Consider the following 20,459-nt stretch of genomic DNA (forward strand, 5'->3'; position numbering starts at 1 on the left):
AACCAGAAAGCCCAGTATCTGAAGATAGAAGTGCTAGATCTGAGAGTGTGCAGATGACAGGAGCTGGAATATCCAGGAGTTTCCAATTTCACATAGAAGGGCTGACAGAATGGCTTCTGATTCAGTGATAAGATCCCTCCTTCAAGCATCAAGGCCAAACATCAACTTTTGGATTCATCTCCTGAAGCACCTGTATCTCTTGGAATCCATGGCTCTCCTGCAGTCTTCTATGCAGAACAGCTGCCCTCCTGCCCAGTCTGTTTCCATTCATACACAGAATAGACAAGATATGAAAAGAGCATTGCAATGGATTTTGTGTATTGTAAAATATAATATTTAAAAATTCCTCACTTCATATACTGTTTAAAAAAAGATGCCCAGAAATTTGTATGCCAGACAATTCCTTTAGGACACAAAATCCTTATTTGGGATTCTATCTGAGGGCTCTTAATTTCAAATCAGCATTCTTACTTTCTCTTATTCACTCTTGCAGGTATGGAACATGACTGTTTAATTCTTTTTCTTTGCAGAAATATGACTAAATAAATAACAAAAGCATCTATGAAAGTAAAATATAAATAGTAGGAAATTTCAACAAGAAATGGTCAGACAAATTTATATTTTTTTAAATGGTAGCATATAAGGTATGCAACTTTCTGTAAATAATTTGGTTGCATTAAAGGAAGTTCTGTAACATCAAGGGAACAACTTCTGCCAGACTTGTTTCATGCTGTTTTTCCACTTTGAATTCTTAATTACAGGATGAATCTGCTGTGATTTTTACTGCTTGTGTAAACAGAACAAACAGTGAAATTTTAAAACCACATTTATTTTTAATACAAAATCTGTTGCACTATTACAGAAGTGAGCCTGTATGTTTACCCCCACATGCACAGATAATTCAGCATCTACAATTAAATAAGAGCAAAATTATATTTCTCTTTTACCAAAACTGTTGGCAAATCCTGCTAAGAAATGTTCTCTTTGTGCTTTGTAATCAGTGTTCATATAACTAATTTCATATTTCGGTTCCCATTAAGAAAACCGATCAATGGAAAGCTCAAAGGTGCGAAAGAAGCTTATTACAGCTGGCTTACATTTGGGATTACTTCAGTTGTGCTTTACCTACGATATATACATGAAAGCTGTGAGGTGTCTTACAGGCTGATGTAATGCACTGGCAAAAGCGCTGAATGGTTCAATTAGGAATCTGCAGTAAATGAGTAGAACAGTTCACTACTCTGTTTTCACAGCAAAAATAAAAAAAAAAATTATGTAGATGCTTTAAAATACCATGCATACCATTGGCTATAGTACTTCTTACACAGTACAACATAAGCTTTCTTGGTTTATTTGTCTGTAACACCTAGAAGCATATAGCATCTACGCTTTAAGTGTATTTACAAATTCAACAAAATATCTACATATAAAAAGCTTACTTAAAATTAAACTTGATGCAAGTTATGAAAAACCAATTTATTGGCAAATGAAACTGAGCATTCCTTCAACCATAGGTTGTTATAAAAATTTATATTTGGAGGTAAACATTTGATTGATATAGTATGCGAGAAAATAATTTTTTAACCAATAAGGGTAATCCTTTACAAATAAACTATATTCGCACTTGTCAGATTGAATCCAGTGGTTCCGAGCAATAACCCCCACACTGCTTCAGGGTGTAGATAATTGCAAAGCTGCCACACTGATCAGTCTGTGACACAGAGGGAAATGTGCTCTCACTGGTGCATTCAGCTGGTTTGGGTTTTTAACAATTTATTTTACAAGAGCTTATACCTTGCTGTGTTAGTAAATAATTTAACTCTGGTTGTGTTTTGGGGTGGGTTTTTTTTTGGTTGTTTTTGGTTTTGTTGTAAATATTCTAAGGCCATGAACACATGTTGTGCTGCAACTGTGTAGAAAGAATTTTAAAGGGGAGAAAACCACATATTCTTCTTTGTGTAATTTAAAATATTTTAAACTTTTCATTTTTAGCACAACAATTTCATAACACGTTATTTTTCTTTACATTTTTCCTTTATTTGGCAATGACAGTAGTCTGCTAATCACAGTTTACTGCACCAACTGAGTAGTGCAGTGCATTACGGAATGCATATTGTATAAAGGCACTGAATGTACTCTGTCCTGTGTCTTCTGGAATATTTTCTCTCATTTTTAAAGTTTTACTTTCAGTGACGGTACAAATTCCAAAATGCATTGCAATGCGTATCTTTTATGCCCTAAAATCAATTCAACGTGTTTTGATGTAAAAATAGAACACTGTACTGCTGTAATACTTGATAGATTAAAAAGGCTATAAAGTAATAGGAGTAAAGAGCAGATAATAGGGTCTCATTAAGCATCAGCAAATGCAAGTTTCATACTTAAATCATTTAGCAATTATATACTGTACATACTGTTCCTAACTGTCTTGCAAAAAGACATATGATAGCTAGACATTAAGTCACCAATTTCACAACAATGTCCACAAAGACATTGAAGTTCTATAAAATACTACTATAACACTCTGACAATGAGAACGGAATTCATATCCAGGGATTCAGCTGAGGACTGCGTAACAAATTGTCAAACCATGTTTTTATAGTGTAGACAAGATTACCTGTGAATTGTGTAGCTTTTTTTTCCCCCATGCATTATGCTGTATCTTCAACAGGAAACAAAATTACAAGTTGATATTATTGTTTGTGTCAGTTCCTTTGAAAAAAAAAGTAAAAATACCCAAGTTTTGAACAAAATTTGAATTTTGTATTTTGATTCATACTAATGTACCACTTCCTGTGTCCTTACACTGTGTATTGACCTGCATACTCTCATAGCATTAACACCTGGTGGTGAGGAGCTCCATTACCTGCGTGTTCATAGAATGAGAAGGAAGATGTGCAAGTGCTTTAAACAAACTGAAGGTACAAGGGGATCGAGTTCTGTGGTTACACAAATGAATTCATGGCATTTACAGGAGAAGGAGCCTCAGAACTTTCATTTCCTTCTGCAGGTTCTTTCTCTTTTTTACCACTATATTGTCCAATAAAAGAGCCATCCTCATTGAACTGACCATTTACACCTTCTCCATAGTCAACTAAACTATCATCACTGTCTTCTTTTTTCACAGTTCTGTCTGAAGGTGTCCGGCTTCCTTTTTTTAGAGGTTTATGGTCCTCCGCATCGCTGGAGACACAAACAAACAAACATGGAATTAACGGATGTATAATTTATTGAGACAAAATCAGTCATGCATGCTGAGTTTATGAAAAGCATTTGTGGAGCCCTATAATCCCTTAGTAAACCCACATCACATTGCAGAGAAAAATCAATATGATGCAGTTCACATGAAAATATGGCTTAGGAATGGTTTAAACAGAGAATGTCTTCAGTGGAGGGAGGAGGGGTTGTGGTTTTTTATTTCTGTCTCCCCATCGTGCATGACTTTTCAATAATAAGACCTGGACCCTTGGCTTGGAGGCCACTTAGATGCAACTGCAAGCATTAAAAAGTGGGTTGTAAAGTTATAAAAAAAATAATTTTTTTGTTCTCCAAAGTAGCAAGCTTATGATGTGCTGTGAAGTTAGTCTGTTAAACTTCTTAATTTCTTTGATTCCTTGAACATGAATGGAGAATGAATTTGGTTAAATGAAATATACTGATTTTCTTTACTAGTATAAAGAAAATAAAAGTGCTGCATTTTGAAATAATTTGTTACATAATGCAGGCCAGACTTGCAATTTTCAACCTTACCTTTCAAGAGACCTACATATTCCATTAAAAGGGTGCAGAAGAAACAAATGAAAATAGCCTAAGAAGAAAAGCAAAGTCCATATCCTGAAAGTGATCAGTATTTTATAAATAGTAAGTTGCTCTTAAAATTGCTAAACTATTCATGGTATTACAGGTAAAGCAACAATTTAGCTTACAGTAGCTAGAATTGAGGAGTTGAGTGCATGCTTATTCTTTTTCACTTCTCATCAGATCCACCTCCCTGCCCTATCCCACAGCTGATAACATTCTGACAGTGACATTCGGTGATTTGGAGGACAACAGAAAAAGGAAAGCAATGTAGGGAGAAGAGATTTCTGTAGCAAAGTAATGTGGTCTTTCCTTGTCAATGGAAAAGCTTCAGCACCGTCAGCATCCTCAAATAAATTTGCAGCTGCGGTAGGTTTGTATTTCATGAAATAGATGTAGTTGGGCTGTTTTCAGAATCTTTTACATCGCACTTCAGTTTCAAGATGAAGATTTCAGCAGCAGCTCCAAAGCATTTTGAATTAAAAACCACTATTGCCAGATGCACTTTTGGGTGCCATTATTTACCTTGTCCTAAACAGAATATGTGACTTTATTTGCATATACTGTACAAAAAAAAAAAAAATTTAGTAGTTTGGGGTTTTTATTTAGACTCACAACTTATAGAAATATGAAGAAAAATGTATTAAGTATCAAAGTAATGAAATTAAATTTTACAATTTCCAGAATGTTAGTCTGAATATATACTCAACAAATTTTTTAATCCTTTAATTCCTAAAACCAATATTTTAACACTCTAATTCCTAAAAATCAATACCTTATTTCTTCAAATATGACATTTTCTTTTTTTTCCAAATTAATATCTTTGAACACCCAGAGAAACCATATATATATAAATATATTACACAGCATGTACAAGGTTGCACAGAGCATATCATTGCCTAACAAAAGCCCTATTGAGAAACCATTGCTAAAAAACTGTTACACCAAATTTCCATCAAGCTGCTTCTCTTCATTTCATCACCTTTTTTTGGCTTTAGAAGATCACATTCTAAAAGAAGGATGCCTCTAATATGTATATACTTACAGGACGAGCATACCAGAGATTTTATCATTCTGCATATACACCAGAAAAGAAGTGGAAGAAATATCTCTTTTATATACAGGTAAGCAAACCTTCATGCTCAAAGCACTCACAAAAACAAAACGCCTGAACTTGACAGTATCAGGCTTGACTTTTTAGTTATTGCGTGTACAAGCCACAAGGAAAAATACTGTATGATTGATCTGCTGTGCTCACTGGTGCTGCAAACATACAGGCCAGCGATACCTAAATGACTGTACTCCAAAATATCAAGAATCCAGCAGCAAAGCGAAAATGTTTATAACACTGTAAACACAAGCAGATTACAGAGACATTACTGAAGACGGTTCATTAAGGAAAGACCCTATATTTAAAAGGTTGAAAATGGAATTGAGTATTTAATACTCACATAAAATGTAGTTTCCCCATTGCCCTCATCAGAGGGTACTAGGAGTTATTAAAACACGCTATACAAGTCAAATGAAGACCAGATCCTCACTTTGAAATAGTAACCAGTCTCAAAGACTCCCAAAGAAAATCTGCTTTCTCGGTAAGACTATTAAAAAAAGAACATTGACATATGATTTGAGTACGGGAGCTTCTGCTTTGTGTTGCTCTTATGGTTTTCTTGGTTACATTTTTGCAAACTAAGTTTATTTATAAGGCAAACAATGAAGAAATACACAGTTGTTTGCACTGTGTCTGTGATCTTTCCATATTTTAATTAGGATGCAGAATCTACATTCTCTATAGTTAAACAAAACTGCAGATTTACCCAGGAGTGTATCTGCATAGAGGTGGGCATTGGTCAGAGAGCACAGTTACAGCAGATTCAAAAATCAAATGTGAACCTGGGGATTCCTTTCCCCTGTTGCACTACACAAGTCCAGAAAGAGGTTCTGCCGAGACTGGCAGAAAACCAAGTGGAATTATCCAGGCTGCTTTCCACTCCACGTTCAGGAAAAGGAAACATATACCATGGTACCATTTATTCTTTATCAAACTGGATTATGACTCTTGTATTAAGTGAATACAGTGTTTTGGGTGGAAAAGAAAGAAATTGAGGAAGAAAGAGAAAAAAATCTAATAAACAAGAGAGGGAGAAAAAAAGTGAAGACATCAATGCTTTGGACAGTACTTTTGTTACTTTTGCAAAACAGAGAACGGGCTCTGGTGCTCTGTGGAAATGAATGTATTGCCTGTTCGCTGCCAAGAAACAAACTGCAAAAGCTGCTGAATTCATTATGAATATGGGTGCCCACAGAGCTATAGAATACTTTAGGCTGTAGAATATAGAATGTTATATTGCAAAAACATGTTAAAGCAATACATTTTGATATGGTACCTGCAAGATTTGCCAGTCTTGCTTACAGCTATTCATAAAACTATTCCAAAATGCAATCAGGATAAAAAATAATTTCACTTAGTTTCTGCTTGTGGTTTTTCTTGCTGATTTTTATACTTACCTAGTGTAATATTGTGATATAAAAAATGAAGTGCAAATTGGGTTGACTAAAATTACAGTGGGAAACTGAAGAAGTTTTTGAAAAGTGTCACGTATGCAGTGCATACAATTAGTAGTGAGAAAATAAGACTTGAAGGGAAGCAAACAAACAAGACTTGAGAATGAGTATGAATTCCATATTTAGATCAGACAGCCATGGAAGTTAAGTGTAGTGATACTTTTACTATTTTTTGTTGTATAAATAAATAAATTCCATACTAGTAGCTTTTTAAGGATGAAAGTTTCTCAATGAAGATTCATATGTACCAATCATTTTGATAAGTATTGACATGTACCAGATACACTTCTTGCCCTTTTGGTAAGACCAGTATTTAATATTAAAGCATACTCTAAAGGCACGACTTAAATATTACTCATGAATCATTGCTAGTATATGAATACATGTTTCTTTTTCTTCTTAGTGTAATGAAACATATCAAACTTGCAGCTAATTGTTAAAAGAGATAAGAAGTACAAAGGTAACAATATTATAAGTGCAAAGTACGAATTTTTTTTTTTTAAAAAGTACTTCCATATCACAAGCTCATCAGTTATTAAAAGAAATATGTACCTTGAAATCTCCTTTCTTCTTTCAACTTTTCAATTTTTCTTCCTTAGATATGGGTACATGCAGCAACCAGTCAGAATGGGGAAGACAGTTTTACGATGCCTCTGCAGTCCAGCAGGCAACTAGTTCCCACTAAACTTTGCCACATTCATGGACATGCAAAAAGACTCAATATACAGTTAGCAATATACTACTTTTCCTTATAACATAACTGTCAGATGAAAGGCAACATAAACCAAACAAAATGGGTAAAACATCCTGAGCTATGGGACGCAGAAAGAGGATGCAGAAGATGAAAACAAGTCCTTTTTTTGCGCCTTCAGGTCAATAGCCCAGAAATGATTCAGTTTAAGCAGGCATGTAAAGCCACAGAAGTACCTTTCGCTAGGGCCTCCCTGCACACTCCAGGGCAATCTCTGGCATAACACCTAACAGGTTTCTGCTCACACTTCTAACTTGTTAGGACTGTGCAGGTGACAAATGCTTGCCCTATACACTTATGCACATGTATCAATCCAGACATCAAACCATTTTACTATCTCTTTTTTAGCTAAGACTTAAGCACATCTATATTAGTCTTCTGAGTAGTTTTTCTTTAACATGTCTGTAATACTCACTCTTCAATCCTGGTAGAAGCTGGAAAAACTGGGAGATTGAGCTCTGGTTTAAATGGCAACGTGTTGAAAAAAATGTTGTTAGTCAAAGAACCTGACTTGCTCCTTGTAAAAATTTTAAAGAAAAATCTGCTTGAGAGAAATTCAACCAACTTTCCACTCTTTCTATTTCTGATAGAAAATTATACTAAGGGAAATCAAGTACTGATTTAAAAAGCAATCATACAGATATTCAATATTTAAAATAAGAATTGTCAAAGAAAGTACATGTGTGTAATTTAGAACAAAGCAAGACCGGTGCCAAATCCAATTGGACTACTAAGTTCTTCAAGCAGTCCACTGAGACAATCTCTTGTGCTAGAAGGGACCAATCTTAGAATTACAGTGCTAAGGCACAAATCATGGCTAGGTCCCTTTGGAAACACATCCAAGCTGCACTAAAACTTAACTACAAGAGAAAAAAATAGTTGTAGTTACAAACCATATTCTCATTGTTAATCAACCCAGAACAAGAAGGAAGAGTAATATATTATCTAGCAATCTCAAAATTCTCTGCCAAAGAGTCTCTCATAGCATATCCAAGACTTTCTAGGAAAAATATTGTGTGTGTCAAAACTTTGAAGAAAAGAGGCAAAATAATTCAACAAAATGTGCAAACATCCTTTGGTACCACACTAACAGTCCTACTACTGGAGTTGCCTTGTCCCGTTTCGTCTTCCTAAGAACATTCTGCAGACTGCTGGAATTTTGTCCTCCCCTTGTAGTTAACTAAAAAATGCAAGCTTCCAGTCTCTCCCTACCTGTGAACCCACAGGTCTGTAGCTGTCATAACTTCATTTCTCTCAGTTTAGGGACCAAGAGGAAAATTAGGCTTATGTACACCCCCGAACAGGAGCTCTTAATACTTTTTTATTTTAATATAAATAAATATACATCTGTCTTACGTATACTGTTTCTTGCAGTTCCTTGGTGTAAGCATTGACTGTCCACAATTTACTATCTTATTGCAGTTTGCTACAGAGGCACGGTTTTCTCTTATTACGTAAATGTGAGGGAATCCATCATTCCATGCTTCTTGAAACATCTGCATTTCCTAAGGCATTATTTCCTTATTTAGATTGGTATGGTAGAAAAAATCTGATGTTGGCTGGTCCTGCAGAAAGTATGCTCTTAGATGAAGTTGAGGAGTGCAAATCCAAGACCACTGAGTGCAAAATTTCAAACAAATCCAAGCCATCCCAAGACCACTGGGAAGCCTAGCAATGGAATGTGAAAAAACCTCCCCTAAAACTGAGAGCTGACATTTCTCTAGAATATATAATTAGTCATTAAGAGCTAAGGAACTTAAAAATTTAAATTTTATTTTGAAACAAATAATTTTCTGAGGACTGGGCTTACTTGTCCAGAAATATTGAAATATTTCCACCTTTCACTCTTCTCAGTTCCTGAGAAAGTCGGAAGCGTCTATGTTCCTAGAAAGTTCCTCTTGATGGTCTGGTGTCTCTTTGAGAGTGAGATGTCTTTTTGTACTTGGCATGAAATGATTGTGAGACCTTATACTTTCCCTTCCCTCCTTTGAACTTTGGAGGAGAACGCAAGGAGCTCAGACACTTGTGAGGATAAGAAAAGGAACAGCTTCCAGGAGAGCTCTTTTTTTTCATCTGATGTAAGGAGTGTTTGTGTTCTGAGAAATCCTTCATGATCTGGACTAAGGATTCACCAAATAGCTTGCCTCCTGTGTATGGCAAAGACAGCAGTTTACATTTTAGATCTAGCAATGAGGTCCAAGGACGCAGCCATATAGCTCTCCAGGCTACAGTGAGGCATGCCATACTTTTAACAGTGAGTCTAAGAGAATCCTCAGCTGCATCATGGATAAAATTAGCTGCAATTCTACATAGCCTACGTTTTCTCTGCATGGTAGCAGATGGGACCCATTTATTTTTGAATCTGGCTTGTTCTTCCTCCAACCATATTAGTAAAGCCTTGGAAGCATAAGTGCAGTAGATAGATACTCCAAGCTGAGCTGCAAGTAGCTTGAAAGATCTTTTAATTGCTTCCTCAATCTTTCTGTCAGTTGGATCTTTAGGGAGAGCATCTCTATTATCAGGCACTGACAGTACAGAATCATCAGTAATCAGTGCTCTGTCTACGTCAGGCAAGGTCCCCCACAAAGAGGCTTTATCCACTGGAAAAGGATAAAGCTTACGTAGTACTGCTGGGGCTTCATGCTTGGCCTCAGGATTACTCCAAATCCTGCATACAAGATCTTCCACAGCTGAATGGATGGGAAGTGCATTATCTACCTTGCCTTCTTCAGAGGGGATAAGCAGTTCTTCTGAAGCACATTCAGATTTGGAAGATTTTAGCATTAACACCCTCTTTATGTGTTTGAACAGATAATTCTGATTCTCCATGTCAAATTTACGCAGAGGATCTGGTCCTTCTTGATCTTCTGTAGGGGATTCAGATGCCACCTCCTCATCTTCAGGGTCTGACTCAACCTCCAAGGAGGCCTTGTCAGGCTCAGGTTTCTCCTTCCCAAAAGCTGTTTGATCTTTTAAGCTGTCCATATAGTCAGACTCAAAAGTCTGGGAACTGCTCACAGATGCTTCTAAAGGAACCACTGGAACTTCTGTAATTGGTACCCTGGGATGCTTTACTGAACGGGACCTAACCTGTGCCACAGATGTTATACTATGTCTGGCTGCTGTCAAAGCATCCTTTAAGACAGTAGCTAGCTCAGGCACAATTACAGATTTCATTAGTGAATTCTTTTCAGATTCAGAGAAGCGAGGAGCAGTAGAAGGTCTTACCTTCCTGTGGCAGGAGCTCTCAGTGTCTTCTGAATCTGAGCTGCAGTCTGAGGTCTGGCTGCACCAGTGCTGGAGAGAAGAATGCTGCCTTGCCAGTGAGCCACCAAATGAGTTGCAGCTGAGGGGTTGCTGGAAAGGGGATGGCTGTCCTGCCTGAGAATCTGAGCCCTTCTCCGACCCCATTATCTCTTGCTCAGAAGCATGATGTCTAGAGCCATGCCTGTACTTCCATTCGTCTGACCTCTTTTCCTCTCGGCAGAGGGAAGCAGAGACACAACTAACCCTTGTCAGCTCTGAAGACTGCCTAGCCCTCCTCCTGGTGTAGGAGGTCTCTGATCTGGTGCTGGAGTATTGATCCCCTGACCTTCTGAAGAAGTTGGATCTGTCAGATCTCACAGACTTTGCTTTGGTACAGACAGGGTCTGCTTCAGGAGAATTGGCACAGCTACCTTTTCTTTTCTGTTCCTTGTCCAGTTTCTTTCCTGTCCAAGCAGACATGGACCTGAAGTGATGAAAAAAGTTCAAAATACTCGAATTCCTAGATCTTTCAAAAATTACATTTTTTTTCAAGGGAAACCCTATACCCTTTTTCCTCAAAGAAGCACTGCATCATGTGAGGCAGACAAACTGGGAACTGAGTGACTGCAGTGATGCTGGGCTGCAGAGAGGGTGGCAAGATATCTTCTGTAATCTGACTGGTTGCTGCTGCTGCCCTGTCTCTAAGGAAAAAAGAGGAAAGCCCAATATAGACTAATTACACATAAATACATTTTAGAAGGAGTTTTTACATGGTACATAGGATGAGCTCTTTTACATTTACAAGTCTGAAAGCTTGGCATGCATCTACCCATATTCACCAGACATGAGGTGGATAAATGCATTATAAAATAATTTATAAAGCTCTACATGATTTTAGAGATTAACTCAAGCCACTTAAGTACGGATGCATAAATTCAAATCTTGCTACAAGTCCCACAAAGATTTCAACACTTATTCCAAGCCTGATAAAAGATGTATTGAGGTCATATAATTTGTACAATTCTGTACAAAGGTCAATTTCTGCTGCTGGAAGTTCCAAATATGAAAAACCGGTGGAGCAATAATGGAGAATGCAAACAGGAATGCCCAGGAAAACTTAGACAGTACTTATTTACCTCTGCTTCCAAACATTGCTTAACACTTCTCTTTTTATCAGGTGAATTTAATTAATTCATATGTACTAATATATTGTAATAAAATACTATTCTGAACTCATTAATGTAGGAACAGAGTATTGTATTTTTTAATAAAGGGAGAATAAACAGAAACTGCTCTTTGGCATTCAGAACTGTACATCTATTCCTGTTAGATCAAGACGTACATTTCCCCTCTGTGACGAAGCTATGGCAACAGTGTAGATCCTTCTTGAAAAAAAACGCTTTTTTTTTTTTTTCAATGTACGTTTGTAAATGTCAAATCTTAAAAATAATAAAGGGTTTCTATAGTGTTTATGACACAGGAATGCACTGCAAAATCCATTATATCGCCCATGTAGATGATAACGATACTGATCTATTTAGAAAATAAAAAGATTATTTTCTGCTCTAATCAAAAAACAATAAATAAAATGCTGCTTATTAAATAAGCTATACTCATAATTTTTATATGAACAGACTGGCCAAGGCATGCTTTTGGTAATACCAGGAGATTTGTCTAGGTTGCATTTACAATAAAGGAAGAGAGTCAGGAATAGGAGCTGTGTTGCATGCTTTGAAGCTGCTTGCTATGTAACTTGTACTGAAAAACTGAAAGGGAGATTTGGGTTTTTTCGTAGGACATGCCTTCACCCCTGTGTATTAACATCACTTCCTTGTTATTGGATTAGATGTTAGTACTGGCATCCATTTTAAATGTTTCTTTTCCAGTCAACTTAAGCGTAGATTGTCTTTACTAGGCTTCAACTAGAAATTTATTTTCAAAACACCATAACGCTAAATGTGCCCTAAATAAAAGGACACTGTATTTGTATTCGAGCTATCTGAAAGCTGGCTTTTTAAATAAAGATTCCACACTTTGAGATAATTGTGTTTGAATCTGGATTTCACCTTGCACTAGCAAATGGCTTATACTAAGATTGGATAATTTTTTTTCTAATTCTGTGGTTGAAATGTTATCTATAGTTCTATATAACACTGGATACAGAATCTTTGACATAGAAAAAAAGTTAGTTTTGAATTAATAAGTGTGATACTATATACAGTACATGTGTGACATAACAGTGAACATGACAAATCGCATCAGTTGCTTACCTGTATTCACCAAATGTTCCATCATCTTCTTTCATAGGTTGTATTTCTGGATCAGCATGTGCATCCTCCTTTTCCTTCACTAAAATATTTGAAATGGTAATGTTTATCATGGAACTGCAAGATGAGAAACCCTAAGTCCTTAATTTCTCAAACTGATCACATTTGACAGGAATTTGATTTGAATAATTTTTTTTTAAATAGGGCCTTGGGGTGTTACACTTTTTCTCTTGAAGAAAAAGATCTGTTAATTAGTTATAGAATTTTATTTTCAAGTACAAAATACTGTATGTCATTTTGTAGAACATTTTGTATGTCATTAGTAGAACATTTTCTTCCTTTCATTTCTAGGACTAAAGTTTTGTTTAAAATCCTACTAAAATAATTTACTTATATTATTATCAAAACTATTGTTTATTGATACCTGAATAATTTAATTTTACTTAACTATGATATGTGTTTCCTCTTAATATTCCTCATACTGATTGATAAAACTGAATCAGATTCACTTGTGTTCACTGTCAGTTTGTACATTTTCTGCTTTCATTTCACACAATAAGACTCCAGGGAATTTTAAACAGTATTTTGAGTTACTAATATTGGGAAAAAACAGGTATGGTCTGTTAATTTCTTCTTTTCTATAACATGATCAAAAGCAAAGCAAAATCACCTATGCTGGAACCTAAATTTAACACTATTGTATTTCTTGAACATCCTTGTTTTATGTTTAGTCATCGTTCCCTCTTGAGAATAAATCCAGGCATATAACTTGTGCCTATACAAAAATACACATAGCACAGAAACTTTGACACAGAAACCCCCCAGCACCTGAGGGGTCAGATGTTTACAGATGACACATATTCATCTAAATAACGACTGGTCACAGAGTAAAATACTATACTGACTTGAAGCATTATCTTTATGGTTCTTCCCTTTGCCTTTTCATTTCTGCTTTTCTGGCAACTACTCAAATCTTTCCCTTGTTTAGCAGACACAGTTATATAATCCAATATACAATATATTATCTTTTAATCTGGTAATTTCCACACTAATTTTTACATCATTAATTTATATGTTACCAAAGAGGATATGAATCATTCCTGATAGTATTAATTAAGTATATAATTGCAGGAACTCATAAGCCTGGGGGTGTATCTGGCTGCTGTAATTTCATACTGAAGTAATTGACTACTTTCTACAAACCATAGGAAATGTCAAGATCATATGCTAAAATTATGATGGAAAAGAGTTCATAACTTTGATCTTCATAGATTTTCATAACTGTGCTTCCCATTTGTCACTACCTGTGGAACAGTACATTTGCATTGAGACAAGAAATACAATTAGCTATAAAGTCACTGCTATAAACACCAATACATAATGAATCTGGAAATCTTATAAACATTCAAGGTCTACCTTTATATATGCGCATGTAAATGCATATGTAGCTGTGTATAAAAAATTAATATCTTACAACTAATAATTCTGCAGAAGCTGAGAAAAGAATGGCATATCAGGGATTCACAAAGTAATGCCAGCCTTAGCACCCAACTGCCTTCTACATTTTTAGTCAAAATCTCTGTTTCGCCCTCTTCTTGATGGTTGCTCATTTCAAGTCCTTCCTACTCTTTTCAGTTTCATCACTTTGCTTGTTTTACTCTTTGAATTTTTTTCTTTTCTCAGTTCTCTCCACTGAGAGTCACTTTTCCTATATCCTCAATAATCTCATTTTCTTTTTAAATAATCCAAATATAAGGAAAAAAACCTAAGATGATGTCTTCAACCTGTCACATAACTTTATGTAACACTGTTCCTTAATCATCTGTCTTTACTTCATGGACATAGGCAATTGGAAAAGAAGTTTCTCTTGCTTACTTCTTGCTGTTACTACAAATCTTCGCTCTCTCTATAAAACAATTTAACAGTTAGATTGGGCAGAGTAGGATTCTTGTATTTAATGAGGTGATTTTCTTATAAAAATAATCTGCTATGCTATGTTCAGCTATAAAAGATTCTGTACTGGTCAAAACAAGTACGAGAAATTAAAACAAAGTATGGATTTTTTAATTTTTTTTTTTTCTTTTGTAAGTGCACCCATCTTTTTCATGCCCAAATTAACAGTATGAGTTTCAAGAAGTTTAAGGTGACTTCAGATAAGCATTCTAGATTCTGAATATTTATATATTTTCCAAACCTTTGGAGTCTGTAATATAGAGCAGAATTTTTTCAGGAAGTCAAGATTTTACATGAAACTTAACAATTGTACTTTCTACTGAAGTTAGGAGAGGAAAATGAAAAATCAAATTCTCATTTGATACTGTAAGAATTGATACACAGGTAAACCTAGTTGACCAAATCACAGCTAGGGCATTAAGGAAAAGTTTATTCTGACACTGTAAAGCCTGCTGTAAATAAAAAAGTTTATTCTGACGCTCTAAATACACTGCTAAATCAAGCAATGGGCAAAAGAGTAGCCCAGAAAATCCATTCCAGTGCTTTTATATAAACAGCTTTTGCATGCACATAACTTCAAGGCTGTGTTCTCCTCTGTGCTTTATGATCTCCCTCTCTCCCAGCAAGGGCCTCAAGCATGTCTATGAGAACTTTTGCCTCTTCTTGCAACCAGGGAGTTAACTTCTCAAAACAGACAGCCAGAAAAATAGGTAGCACTATTCATGGGAAAGAGTTTTCTCCCACACTGGGTTTTTCCTAGGCCTGGTTTTCCCGGCAGTGAAAACCTCCTTGAGCAAAACTCTTTTTCCTTCTTGAATAAATCTTCCACGTTTAACTTTCTGTCCCTACAGGTGCTCACCTGAAGTTCATTCATAGACACTCATCCCATAACAGCTGCTCTGAGATCCTCTCTGACAGTACTATGCAAACTGGTTCCCACTATCCTTTTCAAGAGAGCCTTAGTCTATGGACCTACTGCATAAACAGAAATTTAAGACTGGAGAAAGATATGTATGATTCATATATGCACAAATACATACATACACCTATATGCCTTCTATAATATGTACACCAGGAGGAATGAGAATTTTGATAGGAGACATACATTGTATGCTTCCAATTTTAAATTAAAAATTATAAAATATACTTGGCCATTCATAGATGTAATACTAAAAAAAAAAAAACAAACCTCCCCTTTTTATAAAGAAAAAAATTATAGAACAAAAAAAGCTTTACTGAAGGATGGTAACTTTAGACTTAGCTGCAAAAATGCAGAGGCTGAAGACAACACAGATTCTGGGAAGGAATTGAAGGTATTTTGTATTTGAGACAAAATAACATATAAAGAGATTTGTCCTATGAAATACATTCCCCGTACTTTAAAGCAACGCAGTGGCTGAGATCAGGTGTATGTTTCTACACTTTCTGACCAAATAAATAGACTGCAACTCAGTCTGTTTTAGTGGATTGAACCCCTCTGCACTATACTTCTGAAAGTGGAATATGCAGGAGTGGTGGTATTTCAAACCTCTCTAGAGAGGTCATGCAGTAATATGACTCTCCAGGAATGAAGGAGGCACTTCTCTTATGCTTAAATAGATTGAGGTTTTCTACCATTATGCAGATTGCCCTTGCCAAGCCCACCACACGATGACTGATTTGCCATTTACACAGTGTAAATGTAGCCCCGCAGCAAACATAATTTTTCAGTAAACCTGAGATCTGTCTTAATGGGTTACCAAGAGATGAATTTTACTCTTACTGTTAAACAGCATACCTGGATATTTGCCACCCTTATTCCTCCTTATGAAGCAAACAATCAGTAAAATCAAGATCAGAAGAGCAACAGCACACATAAGACCAATGAACCATCCTTGAGTAGCGATGTCTACCTGCCGGCTCGCCATTGCTAGAGGATAAAAGAAGAAAAATTAGATGTTTTGCTGCATTTAAATGCTATGCTAATTCAGATAAATAAAAGCCAGTATATATTGTTCATTAGGGAATAGCATTCACTGTGAAAAAAAAATAGTATTAAGAAAGTCAGGGAGTATTTTGTATTTTCATTATTCAAAATATTTCCAAGTACACAGAACTTACTTTTGAGTATATAAAAATTCTGCCAACACTTTAGCTTAGCAACTGCTTTTTGAAATCTGCACACACACTACACTGCTTTTTTCACAATCCTCAAAACTATTCTGAGCCATTTTACGTTAATTAAACTACTGAAATGAAATAGCAAATTATAATTCACACAAACATGTCAATTGCATTCTCAAAATGAATAAAAAGCCAATACTCATTAGCTAATGCACTCCCATCAGTGTGAAATGGGGAAACAGATGGGTCATTCAAGGCCCTAATGTTCAATTTCAAATAAAAATTAACAATGAAGCATCCTTTAAAACCTTATTAAACATCATGTTTTCTGCCTTTCCTCAAACCTTATCCTACCTCTCTTCCTACAATTTATCAAGATTGCCATGATTTAGGCTTAGTCAGGGCTCAACGTGGTGCGATCGGGAAGCCTTTCCTTGGCACTGGTTCTCTCCAAATGCTGAGTCTAGCTGGAAGATAATGTAAATAATAAGCAAACTGCACAAGAAATACTACAGTCACTAATAAGATCTGTGTGGTCTTGGGGTTGGATCTCTCCTACTGGTCTCCAATACTGTAGGAGGATTTTTCTGTTGAAGCTTATTTTCTACTCTGCTGCTCGGAAACCTGCCACAGGCAACTGGATTTAGGATTTGCTGTCTAGACTAAGTGGGAAGGATGAGAGGTGTCTGGGATGCTACAGAGAGAAGAAGATATGAAGTGGAGGAAGATGGACATTCATTCAAACCTATTGTGTTCATTCTTCACCTTGTTCTCCTGCCCCAAACCCAAGCATGAAACTCTGTGAGGAGTTGACCAACAGACAGAGTTCAAGCCCATGTCTCAATGCTATTTCCTAGTTAAGATAGAAGCTGAGACAGCTAGCTTGGAAAAGCAGCTTTCAGTGGGCCCACATTCCTGAAGGTTTTCCAAGGACTCTATGAAAACTCAAAGTATCTCTGATGTCTGGATATAGTATCTCCTATCCATTCCATAAAAACGACCAATTGTGGAGATACGATCAGGAAGCTTCTAAGCCCCTGTTTAAGAATATGTTTTCCAATATTCTAGAAACTCTTTCTTAAATGCACTATTATTTAAACTATTTTTGCATAAAAATCTCTGGAGGTTATATAAATACATCCCTTATGTACCTATATATTTATACTTTTTATGCCACATATAAATATATAGAAAACATATGTGGCAATGTTAGAAAACAAAATCGCAAAGGCAATCTTCCTTTTAACTATAAATCAAAATAAAACTTTGTTATCGCATTAGTGTTAAAATTGAGTTTTGCACATATGCATTCATTATAAAGCATTAAAGGTTATATAATACACACTGCAACAAATGCAAAAGCACAATTCACATTCAAATGTAGTAAGAAATAGCATCAAGCAAAACAACTCAGGCATAAAAATATGCAAGATAGATGGGAAAGACTGAAGATGAAAACTTACTTATGCAGATTTCTGTATTAACTTACTGCATATCCAGTAGTAAAGGGTTTCTAGATCTCTGTGCAACTTTTAAAATGGCACATTTCCCGCTTACTCTAAGTAAATTATCTGCTTCAGGCAGGAAAACTTTGACTGTTGGTGAACAACTAATGCAGAAGTCAATGCAGTACTCTAGACTGGGAATGCCCAAAAAGATAAATCTGCATACAGGGAACATGCTCTATAGGAATGCTTGTCAAAGAAAAAAATGTGGCAAAAGCCTCACATTTGAAACGTTGCAGTTTCATTCCTAATTAAGAACATATTCTGCTTTCCAGTACTTTCCTCTTTGTCTACTCCATTTTTGCAGTGTTTAAAAGCTTTGACTTAGGCTGAAGACTGTGACACAACATTTTTCTGTAAGAAATAGACTATGTGTATAATTTCATGCTGGACACTGAAACTTTCCATTATGAAGAAACAGAAGAGAGTTTGCTTAAATTCACTTTTTCCTTAACTGTTGAAGGGCATGAGTCAACATGACTGGGTAAGTACAGGGTTCCTTGTCTACTAGCTCAGTATTTTTTATGCAGAAAGATGCTTTTGAAAGGTTTCCGTTCAGCTTGTCTGGAATTATATTATAGTCTCGATCCTTGTTTACTGCTGCTTTAGGCTTTGGATGTGTATTTGAATAATATTTTACAGATATGCTTTTGTACCACTAGCTGTTTCTGGCTCTGCTTTTAGCTTGTACATATTTGCTTGGCACTGTTATTCAGCACCATGTTTTCAAAGCTTTTCTACAACACAATAAACTGTGAACAGAAATGGAACAAAACAAACCAACAAAATGATGATTTTAGAAAGTGCTCACTTTCAAACTGGCACATCCATTATCTATTTTTTTGCCTGATAATCATTACATAATGTTCAAGCGTATTTTCGTATTTCAATTGCTTTTTTATAACATTCTGGAGTTTGTGAGACTACTGCTATATAACTATGCAGAGACCTAAATATCTGGAATGAGCAGAAGTGGCTAGCAAAGACACAAATAATAGCAACAACTGAACCAAGAACATGCTGTGATGGCAACAAGGCATTTAGAATAACATGAAAAAACTTCCAATTAAGCCCTTTCTCTGAGTGAAATTGACAAGCATTGTTGATTTGCTTGTGAAGAAATAGGACTGCAATATGTACATAAGAAACTTAAACAGACTTACTGATTCCTAGGATATAGATGTAAATCAAAATCTATATAAAACCAGTAAATGGCATGAAAAGAAACACAAGTAGGAATCTCTTAAAACTGATATAAGTAGATCACATGAGACATCAAAATGAATCTGCTCTGATTATGCAAATATTTTAGCTCTATTATATGAGACATTATTTAAATACATTCATCTAATTATATTAATTGGAAATTCAAAAAATAGGTCATCTCCAGTGCACAGCACACAGATGGACTGTGAGCAGTGCATATCTTGCCCCTAAGTATAAACATCATTCAAGCAGATTGAATTGGAAGGATAGACACATTCATAATCTGGCATTATTTAGGAGTTTATAAAATAACTTAACATTGCTCTATAAAAGGAACATGCAAAGATGCCATCTACAAATCTCTTAGCTAGAAGCAGTTCAGCATTTAGCACTTGGTCTATCACAATTCTGACTATGATACAGAATTGGTACGGTGTGCCTCACCTGGACCTGTCTCAAACACATCCTCTGAACTCCTAAAACCAGACAGGCCCTCAGCACCAACCCGGACTTTATATGCTGTTCCTGGTGTTAAACCCTTTAAGACAAAGAAGCTTCGAGAACCATTTACAATTTCCTTTTTCCAATCTTCTTTGCCTACAAAAATTTTAGGAAAACAACATATTGGAATTTTAATTTTCTCTGTATTACTGAAAGTTTCTAGACAGAATACTATTGACAGTTACTTGACTAAACTATGGATAATCTGAGAAAAAAAACTGTTCTCTCAAAAAATAATAAAATTATGACTAATAGATCGCATGCAATATATTGAAGAAGACATTGTACAGTAATTATGAAACTATTTTAAACATTTGTTCCATTGTACTAAAGAAATACTATGTTAATTTATTTTTAAATGCTTATTGAACTTGTAATTATAAAATATATTTAAATAGATTTTAATCTCTAATTAAATAACACTTTTGCAGTTTCAGTCAATATTTATTTTGGTCAAGAAATTCTATTTCATAATCTGAATCTATCTCTCTCATATCTTTTTTCTAGTACAGTCTCATCTATTTCTCTGACTGATATCCAGAAAAATGCATTTATATCCCAGTT

General features: G+C 35.5%; 1 protein-coding gene across 32 annotated transcripts in view; it reads right to left on the reverse strand.

Annotated features, from left to right (window-relative positions):
• Window positions 1–808: 808 nt before the first annotated feature.
• The window catches only part of NRCAM (neuronal cell adhesion molecule), a 151,613-nt gene continuing 131,962 nt past the window's right edge, over window positions 809–20,459 (reverse strand). For 7 of the 32 annotated variants that reach the window (XM_027893386.1, XM_027893389.1, XM_027893388.1 and 4 more), the window contains 4 exons: window positions 19,839–19,991; window positions 16,358–16,489; window positions 12,631–12,709; window positions 8,746–10,844 (listed from right to left, as the gene is read on the reverse strand). In XM_027893386.1, coding sequence (XP_027749187.1) covers window positions 8,999–10,844; window positions 12,631–12,709; window positions 16,358–16,489; window positions 19,839–19,991 — 2,210 coding nt within the window. In that variant the 3' untranslated portion in view covers window positions 8,746–8,998. Of the gene's footprint in view, window positions 3,184–3,750; window positions 3,809–8,745; window positions 10,845–12,630; window positions 12,710–16,357; window positions 16,490–19,838; window positions 19,992–20,459 lie in introns of those variants that run through there. The other 25 variants (XM_027893396.1, XM_027893392.1, XM_027893391.1 and 22 more) reach the window with 7 other exon arrangements.

The sequence above is a fragment of the Empidonax traillii genome, unplaced genomic scaffold (assembly GCF_003031625.1).
Source record: "Empidonax traillii isolate 1590-97213 ecotype Southwest subspecies unplaced genomic scaffold, ASM303162v1 scaffold388:size1278207, whole genome shotgun sequence".
NCBI lineage: Eukaryota > Metazoa > Chordata > Aves > Passeriformes > Tyrannidae > Empidonax > Empidonax traillii.